This window comes from Eleutherodactylus coqui, chromosome 8 (genome assembly GCF_035609145.1).
Source record: "Eleutherodactylus coqui strain aEleCoq1 chromosome 8, aEleCoq1.hap1, whole genome shotgun sequence".
Lineage (NCBI taxonomy): Eukaryota > Metazoa > Chordata > Amphibia > Anura > Eleutherodactylidae > Eleutherodactylus > Eleutherodactylus coqui.
Genome location: NC_089844.1, coordinates 74,246,436 through 74,260,394, shown reverse-complemented (window position 1 = coordinate 74,260,394; position 13,959 = coordinate 74,246,436). Strand labels below are relative to the sequence as shown.

The 13,959-nt window shown below is 43.4% G+C and overlaps 1 protein-coding gene across 3 annotated transcripts in view; it reads left to right on the top strand.

Moving 5' to 3' along the window:
* MAP3K20 (mitogen-activated protein kinase kinase kinase 20) overlaps window positions 1–13,959 on the top strand; it is a 187,291-nt gene that overhangs the window by 98,680 nt on the left and 74,652 nt on the right. For all 3 annotated transcript variants that reach the window (XM_066575837.1, XM_066575838.1, XM_066575839.1), the window contains exon 11: window positions 7,209–7,344. In XM_066575837.1, coding sequence (XP_066431934.1) covers window positions 7,209–7,344 — 136 coding nt within the window. The remainder of the gene's footprint in view (window positions 1–7,208; window positions 7,345–13,959) is intronic.

The window sequence follows — 13,959 nt, the reverse complement described above, 5'->3', positions numbered from 1 at the left end:
AAATATTTAGTTTATAGTTGCGTGTAGCCGGGCTGAGCGTGTCACATATAGTAGGACTGCTAAATGACAGTGATCACTAAAAAAGGAAGGCTTTGTGTTTCTACCCCTCTACCGTTACCCGTGCCCATCTTTAAAAACAGTTATCAGAGGACATTTGCGTCTAAGAGCTAATGCCCACGGACGGATTTTCTGATGCTCCGTTCAATTCTATTCCATTAACTTTTTTTTTGCAGAAACAATAATGCAGCATTTTGTTCTATTATTTAATTTTTTTTTTTTTTAATCAATATTTTTTTTTTACATTATAGTCAATGCGTGACGGAACTGAATGGAAATGTTAACTTTTAATTCCAATGGTTTTTTATTGTGGAACTTAACAAATACAGATACAATATAACATACAGGTCCACATGTTTGTTTGTACATACGTATCCTGATATACACTTTAAACACTTTTATCAGCTTGTCCACATACATTTTCCTTATATTAACTTCGGGGGGGGGGGGGGGGGAATTAATGTGGGAGGTAAGTAGGTAGGGAAGGTGGGGAAACACTGGGGATATGGAGGTGTTTGAGTCCGCTTGTTGTCTACTACACGCTTATCATTTGTTTTTCCCATGTCTTATTGTTCGGATTCCCATCAGGTTACATAAGGAGATGGGTCTCTTTTCCTACTCTCTGGAAATGTTAACTTTTGATGTCCGTTTACCGGATCCGTTTTTACATAAGCATGTGCAGTACATTAGAAAGGCAAAAATAATTTTAAAAAAATGGATTTATCTAAAACGGAAACAAACTGATAGAAACCGTCTGAATTTTTATTTATGTTTCAAAAAGTGTTTACTTGACTAGAAATCTCACAACCACAGAAAATGCCAACAAGAATGTTCAGCTTGACAATTGAAGAAGTGTTACTCTCCACATGACCAGTAATACAATGTATATCATACAACGCTAATGTAGGTGGTGGTGAATTACTAGCAAATACAAGATGGCCAACAAGAAAGGGGAAGAGTCAAGAGAAGGAAAAGAAAACTAATAGAAAAGCACGGTGCCCCTGATAGCGGCCAGACCAACAGCATAACCACAGTACATAGTCTAGAATGGTAAAGTACCAGTAGATAACCAGGCGAGATAAGCTGGCGAGTCCCTAAAATCTAGCCATAAGGCCCATGAGGGAAACTATCTGTTGTTTTTAAAGAATCTGTCTACCAAAAAAACCTGTAGCTGTGATTCCTGTCTGAATTTCGTTGTGCTATCCATACCACTAAAAAAATACAACTCGTTCAAAACAGAAATCAAAATGCTGATGTGAACCGACCGTAATGTGTGTATATAAATATACAGAATAGGTTAGAAATGAACCAAAATGCCCTAATACCAGTGAGCCAATATTATAATTAAACACTTTGAAATCGTAATTGGCAGCTCGAATGAATAAACCCATCTACTGTAGACATTTAGATCAACCCAACAAAATATATTTTAGAACATTCTGTAAACCCTGGCTCCATTCATACTACTGTTATGGCTTCCGATTCTAATGGAACCATGACAGACCTCATTACTTTGTAATGGGGCTTGTGAAGTTTCTGGTGTTTCTTTTAAGGCAAAAAATAGCACTTTTCACTTATCTTTAAGAACAACAGAAGCCCATGCTGAATTAAATGGTCTAAATGTGAACAGAGCCTTAGCAATGGTGATACAGAAGCAATCTATATTTACAGGATATGTAAATTAAAAGTGATAAAAGATCGATGAAAAGAAAGACAGAAGAAAGTAAAACCTCAGAACGTAATCGTTGCCGTTTTCTGCTTCCAATTTTGGGTTAAGAGCTCCCATTGAATCATTAATGAGTCTTTAGTTTATAATGTAAGCGGAATCTTTGTTACTTTTCTTACTATATCATCATTTCTGACTTGTTACTTTATCTTCATTTAGTTTTACTATATCAATTGGTACTTTTACTACAGGATTCCAATTGAACATTTATGAGTTCAGACTGGTACCGTCACTCCTGTGTGTTCATAAGAAAACAACGAAATAGCCGCAGTTAAATAAATATTTTCCATGTTCTATCGGAAGTGAATTGGTTATTTTTTTTCACCGTAAAAAAAAAAAAAAGGTAGAGGGGACTCTTTCTTTATATTTTTACCTTTCATTGTGTAAGTACTATTTAATGAGGAATCACCACCGTCTCAGCCTTTACTTTGGTAAGATCAAACCTTTCTGCTGTTCTGTGCTTCTGTAGCGGATCTGTCTTAAGTGATAGGTGGCCATCTATCTGGTTTTGTAATGTTGACAGCGGAGAGGCATTTGCCAAAAAAGTAGGCTTGCTCTGAGCTTATAAAAAGGTCAAAAGAACAGTATGTAGAATTGAAACCTGAGATATCAAAATCTTTGTATAAAAAAAATTTCATCTTCTTCTCATTTGATCAGATTGCTTAGATCCTTATTTCTGGAACAATTCCCATCGCTGGCCGCCTACCGGTTGCCAGTGGGGTATATTTTAATTCCTAGCGGTAACCCAATCTATATTTCTGCATTGCCTGATAAAAAATATTGGCCTTTGTAAAGGAGTTTTTTTTTTCTTTGTTGCAGCTATGAATATGTTACCATGTGGTCTGCGTGTGCTCTTGTCCGACTTTTATTAGAAAAATAAAAAGTAGAATAAAAAGTCATTTTTTTTGACCATATATAGTGTATTCTCTCTCGGCGAAATAAGAGAGCATCTGAAAAAAGTCGTGTTTATTTGAGTTCTATAGCTTTGCGTTTGATAATGGAAAGTACCATCCCACTTGCATTAGCTTTAATATGAACGTTGGATTTGAGAATAGATGTCTACTGTGCAAGCAATTTTAACAATATCTATATAGAATACCGAATCCACATTACTTAATATTAAGGTCATGTTCACAAGCGGGGCTTATTAGCATCTGAACAGTTAGAACAGTCCAAGACCAAATGAAATATTCTGCATGTAGGCATGATGAATGTAGGTAGATATCTACTTACAAAGCCATGCTAGGGGATGCATAAAGTACTGGCATTTAATTAGATCAGGACAATTTTACAAAGATCTTAGATATGATAAATGCCGAGTAGATATGATATATCTGAAGAATAATGATCAAAACTGGGTCAAAATTCCACTTAGAATATGCAGAACATATCAGAAATCCAAGATTCAATGCATCCAAGAGGATGATGGCGCAGATGATTCAGTTACTAGCTATTTTATCTTTATTTTGCCTTGTCTTTCGAGAACTTGTCAGCAGCTTTTGTCACCAGTAAACCAACTATTTTGTGACCTCGCTCACCAATACGCCATCCCTAATCCACATCACATTTGTTTGAGGCTTTTTTTTTTTTTCAATTCCCAAATACGCTCTTTGAGAGGACTGCTCCTCTAGCAAGGCCATTCTTCAGTTGGTCATCTAAGTGGGTCCATTGTATCTTAGTACTAATTATGGGAAAAGAAGATTGTGGTCTAGAATACGAATAGAATCAACATTGCTGTCTTATTGCTACTGTAGAAATAGTCTGGAATATTCTATAATTCAGCTTAATTTGATTGTCCATTATTTTCTAAAGGTGCTTTTAGACGGAATGATAATTATTGTTCATAGAATCAATCAAACAAGTAAAAGTGAAAGATAATTGTTCGGTCTAAATGCAACCCAACAACTGAACAACGAACGAGAACTGATCACTTTTCATTCATTTTCCGCATACATAAAAATTATCGTTGGCTCGTTCTCTTATCGTTCGCTTTGAACAGCAATCGTTCAGTCCCTCTCATTCACTTAGACAGCGAATGTAAAAGACTGAATGATTCTCGTTTGAACGAGCCAACTATATATTTGCCCTATCAGGCTGCCCGAGAGCGCATAAGCTAGTGGTGACATCTAAAAAGACCCTTAATCTCTATTTGCACATAACGATTGTTGCTCATAATTCGCGCAAACGAATGAAAGTGCACGATGTCTAAACGTGAGCCATCATTCGCTTTTCGTTGTATAAAAATCACCGTTGGTTCATTCAGTTATCGTTCGGTTTAAACAGCAACCGTTCAGTAGTTCTAATTCACTTATACAGCGAATGTGAAAGACTGACTGATTCTCGTTTGAACGAACCAGCGCTGTTTCTACCTGTATAAACAGGCTGAATGAGAGCGATTGAGCTAGCGGCGATGTCACTTGCTCATTCAAACAATAATCGGCTCGTCTAAAAGCACCCTTAAGGCCCATTTTCACATAATGATTGTCGCTCAAAATTCGCTCAAACAAATGAAAGTGCCGGATAATAGTTACGTCTAAATATGAGCCATCGTGCACTTTTCATTCGCTTTTCGTTACATGAAAACCATCGTTGGCTCGTTCACTTCTTATTACATTTAAACGCTCCCTGCTCCGTGTTGTACATACAGTAGGAATGTGAAGCACGGAACGAGAAGTGAGCGATTCTCAACGATGATATGTCTAAGCAGGCTGAATGAGTGCAAACGAGTTAGCGGTGATGTCACTCACTTGTGCGCTCATTCAGAAAGGAATTGGCTCATGTAAAACGGGCATAAGACAATGTTTTAGTTTATGAATAGCGTGAGAGGTTTATCTGTATACCACACTGTTTGCTTGATGTCTAAAGCTAATGTCTAATATAGAAAAATGGGGTTGATAGTTAACAGTCAGCTGCTATTAAATGTAGTGTGTCCATTCAAACAATGGCGCAAGCACATAAGTTCATATTATACACAATAACATCTGCAACATACACAGCTCTGCTACATATACATACATACACACACACACAATCTGCAGCTGGAGTGTTAAACACTGATTTAATTAACACTAAATCCCCACATACAAGTGTAGTCATACATGATCCCCTCTAGCAGCTTCCTGGTAACAGGCTTATGACACCTATGGTCCTGCTGCTACTGCAAGACCTTTGATCTTTGCTATTGTCTGTCCATGTATGTACAGAAGAGGACAGGGGAAGATATGTGAGTGATTCGCTGGAAGGGACTGATCCGGCAGGTAGAGGGAGGACTGTGCAACCGCAGTATGCATGCATGGATGAAGAGTTCTCCTGATGATCAGGCAGTGCACTGCGGGATTATTAAGGCAGCGGTTAGGGGTCTCTGGATTTATCAAACCCCCCTGTGCTGTACACAGATTGTCATCACCTGCATTGGGCTCTTTCTGCATTAGGGCTCACGATGTAAATTCACGTGCTAGTACATTTTGCAGTGTGGGAGGAAAATATGCAGTTGCTGTTCTTGTCGGATTTGTACCCAGGACCCTAGTGCTGTTACGAAACAGCGCTAACCACTGAGCCACCATGCTGCCCATTTCTGCAAGTCACGTTCATGCGTAGTGGACTTTTCACAGCAAAAAATTTGTTGAAGATTTTGGTTCCGATCCACGTACATGTAACACGCAGGCCTTGATTTGAATTTTGACAGAAATTTCATCCCTTCATTTACAGAGGTGAAATCCACGCTTAAAATCCGCATCATAAAGTGGAATGCTGCAGATGTAAAATTTGCACCACAGGTCTATTTTTTTCTGCAGGATGAGTTTTCTTGATTTCCCATTCACACTACTGGTACTGTAAAGTACTGTGGACTTTCCATAGCAAAGTCCGCTGCAGAAAATCCTTTGCAGCATTTCCACAGTATGGCCTTACCAGTTCTCTGACTACCTGATGCACACTGTTTATTAGTATGTAGTCGAAGACACTGTATTGTGTTTTGATTGGCCAGTACTGCTTATGTGAGAGCTCTGGCCAATCAGAGCAGCAAGCAGTGTCTTACACTTATAATGCATACTTGCACAATGTGCTTCAGGTAGTCAGAGAAGTGATTCGGCCATCTTTGTTTTCCAGGACCAGAGGGTTGCTTTAACGGTCCTTTTTTGGTAATGTGCCTTCCTAGTTCTACCTGGACTTGAGTTCAAGCTACTAAGAAAACCATCTCTGGATAGAATAAGTTCTCAATGAATAATTGTGCATGATTAGAATATTAATAAGTGTAAAAACAGAGTAAATGTAAGGACCAAGGATGGAACCAGAGCTAAGATAGCAAACATGCAGCTCTAATTCCAAAAAATATCTAAACACGTTGTATGTGATTGGCTAAAAAAGGTCTGCTCTTTCCGATAACAGCCTTACTCTTGATACATAAGGGATGTCGGCTATTGTTACTCCATCCCATTCACTTCAATATGGCTGCCATACAATACCAAACAGGACTCATGGCATTACGGAAATTCTACTTGTATACATGACGATCGATAATTGTTCACTTTTCGGTTGTTGTTCATTTTATACAGGTATAATAACCAGAGTTGGCTCGTTCAATAATTATTCGGTTTAAACACCGATCATTCAGTTTTTCTCAGTCACTTATACAGCGAAAGTGAAAGACTGAACGAGCCAACAATGTATCTGCCTATATAAACAGGCTGCATGCGAGCGACTCTGATGTCACTCGCTCAATCAAACAATTAATTGGCTTGTCTAATTGGAGCCTAACTTTAGTAGTTTATGTTTTGATAACTTTATTATTCTGGTCAAGGAACGCCAGAAAATGTTCAGTTAGGCCAGCTTCACACGAGCGTAAGCGCATTTGCATGTGCCTGAGCGCTGCGTATTTGCATAATGAACTATGATTTTATGCACAGTCATCAGCGTATCTTACTGTACTTTTTGACCCAACAAGACAGGTTCATTTGCAAGCAGCAAACAAATGGACCAATTGAAATGGCTAATCAGTTAAAGTTATGTTGTTTTTCCAGCTGAATTAAACAATGTTTCACACATACCCTTCCAGTTGCGCATGCATTTTGTTCTATTCTATGCATACTATGTGTGCAAATACTCCCGTTTGAAGCCGACCGTAGGAAAACGGTTAGCAGGTCAGATTAAAGGGGTTGTACCAGAATTTTAAATTATCCACTATCAACAGGATAAGGGATAACTTGGTGATTATTGGTGGTCTCTTGAGAATGAGACTCCCATGTCCTACTCTCCTGTCACCAGTGGGAAGACATTCCCCTGAAAATATAAATCATGGGTCAAAAGTAATATAAGACAGGGTTTTATTTTTGGGGAAACACGCTATGTGACTGTGTGAAGTTTATATATGTGAAGCCGGTTATACGTTATAGAAGGCAACATTTTTTGTGCTTCCTTTATTGTGCAGATGTGAAATAGAAGAAACACTGGAGAGGCTTAAGAAACTGGAGCGAGACTTGAGCTTCAAGGAACAAGAGCTGAAAGAACGAGAGAAGCGTTTAAAAATCTGGGAGAAAAAGCTCACAGAACAGTCCCACACCCCGGTAGGTGATTTATTTTACCAACCACTAAATTGCTTATTTGAAACATTTAGAACAATCTTGGGCAGCCTGCAACATTATAGGGCCACTCCGGCAAAAACACATTTTTCCATCTTTGCTCCCCTCATCCAATTGGCTGTCACACTTTGGAGGTCTCCTCTGTGTATTCTAGCCACTTCCCTGCAGTGTAGCCCCCTTATCAGCCACCATTTTGATTCTGAAAGATTTGGGTTTCCCTTTCACATCTATCCCATGATGCATCAGCACAGCTATACAATTTCTTTCTGCAGAAGGGGGCAGTTTAATTATCATTAGTTCCTATGGTCTTCTAAATAAGCTATGGTCTAAATAAGTATACAGTCAGGAGGATGAGCTGTGATCTCCTCTATTATAACTGTGTGATCATCATCAGTAATTGTGACAGGAATGACTGGGCCCCTGCAGGAAGGTCCTGTGTGACAGCATTACACAGACTGGGAAATTGATTAGAAAATAAACACATAACTCTAAGTAGATCTGAGCTGGTCAGAACTGAGATCACATGGCCATCTGAGAAAAAAGAATTCAGGAGGTTCAGATAAAGAGAAGTAAGTAACTAAGGTTACAGTAGCTGACGTATATATACTAGCGGTATAGCAAAATAATAAATGAATAAAACAAAATCACCAGAGCGGGATGCCTTACCACCCAAGACCCTAATTGAAATGCTTGAGAAAGTGGTCAGCACTAATTATCTCTAGGCTGTGTTTTTTTCCCACTTTTTGTCCATGCCCCATTTAGTACTGATGATCTTTTCTCAGGATAGTACATCAGTGGTTGATTGGCAGGGGTTCGCTCCAGATCACCTGATCTGAGCGCCTGCACTGCAGCAGGCTTGATGATGACGACATTGAGCTCGGAGACAGAATTGCTATAGGAGGTATAGCTCCCATTGTTTTCAGTGGGAGCAAAGCCTTCTATTACACTTCCGGCTCCTACTTATTTCCTCCATTTGAAATTAATTAGAGCTAGACCTTCTATAGCTCTTCCAGCTTCAACCCCAACATGGACATCTGGCCCCGCTGCAGTGAATGCAGGGGCTGAGATCAGGTGATCAGTGGGGGTCCCGAGTGGCAGATCCTTGACGATCATCAGTACTAAAAGGGGTTAAATGCCCAGAAAAACCCCTTTAAGTTAGCCACAGATCGGTCATACTTACCACTTGACAAAGGGTTATCGTTATTCATTTTGCCTTTTCACATGAGGTTTGAAAAGTTAAGTAGATGATGCTGTCCAGTGATCCTGTATACTACATTTAACGGAATGTAGGACAGGGCAGAGAAAATTTCTGACAATGTACCTTAACAAAGATAGCCATTGTGTCCTATAACAGTGACAGCCATCGGATCCCCAATAATAGTGACAAACATAGAACCCCCAACAACAGTGATAGCTATAGACCAACAGACCGACAGTAATTATGCAGCCACAGACCTCCAGGAACAGTAATAGTGATGCCGCCCCAGTAAACGGAGTACCTAGAGAACCCCAGCAGTATTAATGTAAAATCACTCAGTGATGGCCACTCAACTTTATTTAGTCTTTTCCACAAAGTCTTGGCTCATAACGTGTGCTACGATTTCCCCGTTGCCTAATACTTCCTGGCTAAAATTGGTGCAGAAAAGTAAAGTTGCCCATGCACCTTCAACAGCTGTCGACAACCATTTTCCCTGGCTCTCCCATATAATGAACTTTCAAGATGGCTAAGCATTTGTGTGCTTAGGGATGTAAGCTGCAGCCAAGCAGGTCTGGAGCCAGTTTATATCTGAGTGTTGAAAGTCAGTGTCCCTGATCCTTCTTCCCTCCAACATCATCTGTTGAGGGAATGTTGAGTGGCCTCCATACACAGAGTGTCATCTGCCACCACCATCATTGGTGGGTTTGGACAACTAAGTAGTAAAAATGTAAAATACAGCTCACCAAAAATTTTGATTCACGGCATTATGCCCAACAGCCAACCTCCAATAAGGCACGGAGAACAACACCAAGCCATTTCTCAGGAAAGCAATGTTGAAAATATGATGTATATAGCTCCATGACGTCTCATGAAAAAAATGAATCTTTTTTGTAATATTTCCACAGAAAGGTAAAAACTCTCACATGGAGAGGGGACCTACATGTTTTGGCAAAAAACTAAGCCTTCGTCATACATAGCATATAGCCTGTACAAGAAGCAAGTAATTTAAAAGTAGCAAGTTAAGACATAACAAAAGCATGGCCACTCCTACTAATGAATAAATAATGAGGACAAGAAGCCCATGACAAACAATACAAAAACATTTGTATATAAACATAAAATCAGATCTGAGGTCAAGAGCAAGTGGAAATCTATTTTATAATCACATAATCCAATGGTCCTCATTTCAAAACTATTTTTTAAACCAATCTTCACCACTTGATGAGAAGAACACCCTTTCAATGCCAGTGACTTTAAATGAGGATTAAAAAAAAAAAAAGTCTGGATACTGCAAGCTGGGAACGTCTCAATATACTTGAGGAGGGATTAGAGCCAGATACATGCTCAGCAACGCGTAGTTTTAATTTACGTGATGTACTTCCGACATATTGCTCACTACAGATCGTACATTTAATCTAATATAAAAAAGCGCACAGGCTTTTTCTTGCACCACTCTTTGAGCACTTTGCCTCATCGTAGGAGGATTATTTGGGTGTCATTTGATTCGTTAGATCCTCAGCACCACCGTAAAATCCTTAAATTTCAGGTGGGTACATGGAGTGACCCGTCGGGCCACATCAAAGTTCCCCACGTTAGGTATAGCGGCGAGCGGCATTTTCGAGATTCAAGCTTTGCTAAGCAACATTCATAGTCTCCCGGCGTCTCTCTCCCTCACCGTTGCAAGACTATGAACGTCCGTGCTGGCTTAAGCAACACTATGAAAGAAGCGGCACACACACACATCCCCAGTGTACGGGGTGCCCAGGAATCCAGTCTAACCTCCGGGCCGGAGCACAGCCGGGAGCGGTCGGGGCTGTAAGTACTGCACTGCAGGCACTTACTGGCCTCTATTGTGACGGCTCCTCCTCCACCGAGATATACATATAGAAAGATAGATATGAGATAGATTGATAGTGAGATAAATAGATAGAGAGAGGGAAAGACTCAGTCTGTATCGGCACTGCTGTGCTTCAGGCAACAGTGCCACTAGAGAGAGCGACCGACAGAGAGAAAGAGAGAGCGACCGACAGAGAGAAAGAGAGAGCGACCGACAGAGAGAAAGAGAGAGCGACCGACAGAGAGAAAGAGAGAGCGACCGACAGAGAGAAAGAGAGAGCGACCGACAGAGAGAAAGAGAGAGCGACCGACAGAGAGAAAGAGAGAGCGACCGACAGAGAGAAAGAGAGAGCGACCGACAGAGAGAAAGAGAGAGCGACCGACAGAGAGAAAGAGAGAGCGACCGACAGAGAGAAAGAGAGAGCGACCGACAGAGAGAAAGAGAGAGCGACCGACAGAGAGAAAGAGAGAGCGACCGACAGAGAGAAAGAGAGAGCGACCGACAGAGAGAAAGAGAGAGCGACCGACAGAGAGAAAGAGAGAGCGACCGACAGAGAGAAAGAGAGCGCGACCGACAGAGAGAAAGAGAGAGCGACCGACAGAGAGCGCGACCGACAGAGAGCGCGACCGACAGAGAGCGCGACCGACAGAGAGCGCGACCGACAGAGAGCGCGACCGACAGAGAGCGCGACCGACAGAGAGCGCGACCGACAGAGAGCGCGACCGACAGAGAGAGAGAGAGAGAGCGCGACCGACAGAGAGAGAGAGAGAGAGCGCGACCGACAGAGAGAGAGAGAGAGCGCGACCGACAGAGAGAGAGAGAGAGCGCGACCGACAGAGAGAGAGAGAGAGAGCGCGACCGACAGAGAGAGAGAGAGAGAGCGCGACCGACAGAGAGAGAGAGAGAGAGCGCGACCGACAGAGAGAGAGAGAGAGAGCGCGACCGACAGAGAGAGAGAGAGAGAGCGCGACCGACAGAGAGAGAGAGAGAGAGAGCGCGACCGACAGAGAGAGAGAGAGCGCGACCGACAGAGAGAGAGAGAGCGCGACCGACAGAGAGAGAGAGAGAGAGCGCGACCGACAGAGAGAGAGAGAGCGCGACCGACAGAGAGAGAGAGAGAGCGCGACCGACAGAGAGAGAGAGAGCGCGACCGACAGAGAGAGAGAGAGCGCGACCGACAGAGAGAGAGAGAGCGCGACCGACAGAGAGAGAGAGAGCGCGACCGACAGAGAGAGAGAGAGCGCGACCGACAGAGAGAGAGAGAGCGCGACCGACAGAGAGAGAGAGAGCGCGACCGACAGAGAGAGAGAGAGCGCGACCGACAGAGAGAGAGAGCGCGACCGACAGAGAGAGAGAGAGCGCGACCGACAGAGAGAGAGAGAGAGAGAGCGCGACCGACAGAGAGAGAGAGAGCGCGACCGACAGAGAGAGAGAGAGCGCGACCGACAGAGAGAGAGAGAGAGAGCGCGACCGACAGAGAGAGAGAGAGCGCGACCGACAGAGAGAGAGAGAGAGCGCGACCGACAGAGAGAGAGAGAGCGCGACCGACAGAGAGAGAGAGAGCGCGACCGACAGAGAGAGAGAGAGCGCGACCGACAGAGAGAGAGAGAGCGCGACCGACAGAGAGAGAGAGAGCGCGACCGACAGAGAGAGAGAGAGCGCGACCGACAGAGAGAGAGAGAGCGCGACCGACAGAGAGAGAGAGAGCGCGACCGACAGAGAGAGAGAGAGCGCGACCGACAGAGAGAGAGAGCGCGACCGACAGAGAGAGAGAGAGCGCGACCGACAGAGAGAGAGAGAGCGCGACCGACAGAGAGAGAGAGAGCGCGACCGACAGAGAGAGAGAGAGCGCGACCGACAGAGAGAGAGAGCGCGACCGACAGAGAGAGAGAGAGCGCGACCGACAGAGAGAGAGAGAGCGCGACCGACAGAGAGAGAGAGAGCGCGACCGACAGAGAGAGAGAGAGCGCGACCGACAGAGAGAGAGAGAGCGCGACCGACAGAGAGAGAGAGAGCGCGACCGACAGAGAGAGAGAGAGCGCGACCGACAGAGAGAGAGAGAGCGCGACCGACAGAGAGAGAGAGAGCGCGACCGACAGAGAGAGAGAGAGCGCGACCGACAGAGAGAGAGAGAGCGCGACCGACAGAGAGAGAGAGAGAGCGACCGACAGAGAGAGAGAGAGAGCGACCGACAGAGAGAAAGAGAGAGCGACCGACAGAGAGAAAGAGAGAGCGACCGACAGAGAGAAAGAGAGAGCGACCGACAGAGAGAAAGAGAGCGCGACCGACAGAGAGAAAGAGAGCGCGACCGACAGAGAGAAAGAGAGCGCGACCGACAGAGAGCGCGACCGACAGAGAGCGCGACCGACAGAGAGCGCGACCGACAGAGAGCGCGACCGACAGAGAGCGCGACCGACAGAGAGAGAGAGAGCGCGACCGACAGAGAGAGAGAGAGCGCGACCGACAGAGAGAGAGAGAGCGCGACCGACAGAGAGAGAGCGCGACCGACAGAGAGAGAGAGCGCGACCGACAGAGAGAGAGAGCGCGACCGACAGAGAGAGAGAGCGCGACCGACAGAGAGAGAGAGCGCGACCGACAGAGAGAGAGCGACCGACAGAGAGAGAGAGAGCGACCGACAGAGAGACAGAGAGAGAGACCGACACAGAGAGAGAGAGAGAGACCGACACAGAGAGAGAGAGAGAGAGAGAGACACGAGACTTAGGTCTCCTGCACACTTGCGTTTTTCTTGCACGTTTTTTTTTTCACGCGATTGTCAATGGGACTTTCGAATGTTAAAAATGCTTCGCAAGTTGGTGCTTTGCAATTTTTGTGTGTAGCATTTTTAACATTAGGAAGTCCCATTGACAATCGTGTGGAAAAAAACGTGTGCAGGAGCCCTTACAGAGAGACAGACCTGAGACCCGACAGAGAGAGACAGACTCTGCTTTTTATATTAGATATCTACTCCCAATACAAAGTGACACTCCGAATAGTCACCTAACCAAGCAGATTTAGAAGTTAACAACAACCATTTTCCCAAACAGTTTATGTTCGCGTAGTGAAAATTGGGTCAATCTAGTAACATAAATGACAGGTATAGTGAGATGTCCCCTGTCTGCAGCATCCAGACATTTTTTTGAAATCCACAAGGTGATATATTGTCATTTAAAGTCAATGGCACTGAAAGGGTGTTTCGCTCAATAATAGGTGGAGATTGGTTTTAAAAAATTGCTTTTAAGGGTCATTTTTTGGATTCTGCAGTTATAAAACAGATTTCCACATGATCTGAACCTTAGATCTGATCTTATGTTTATACACTAATGTTTTTGTATAATTTATTCATTAGTAGGAGTGATCATGCCTTTGTTATGTCATATTACCTTTAAATGACTTGCTTCTTGTACAGGCTATATGCTAGGATGAAGGCTTAGTTTTTTTTGCCAAAACGCGTAGGTACCTGTTCACCCATGTGAGTGTTATTACCTTATATTATGGAAATTGCTCTTGGAATACTCCGGGTCATACAAGCACAATTCTAATTGCCAAAAGCAAAAAATACCCATAG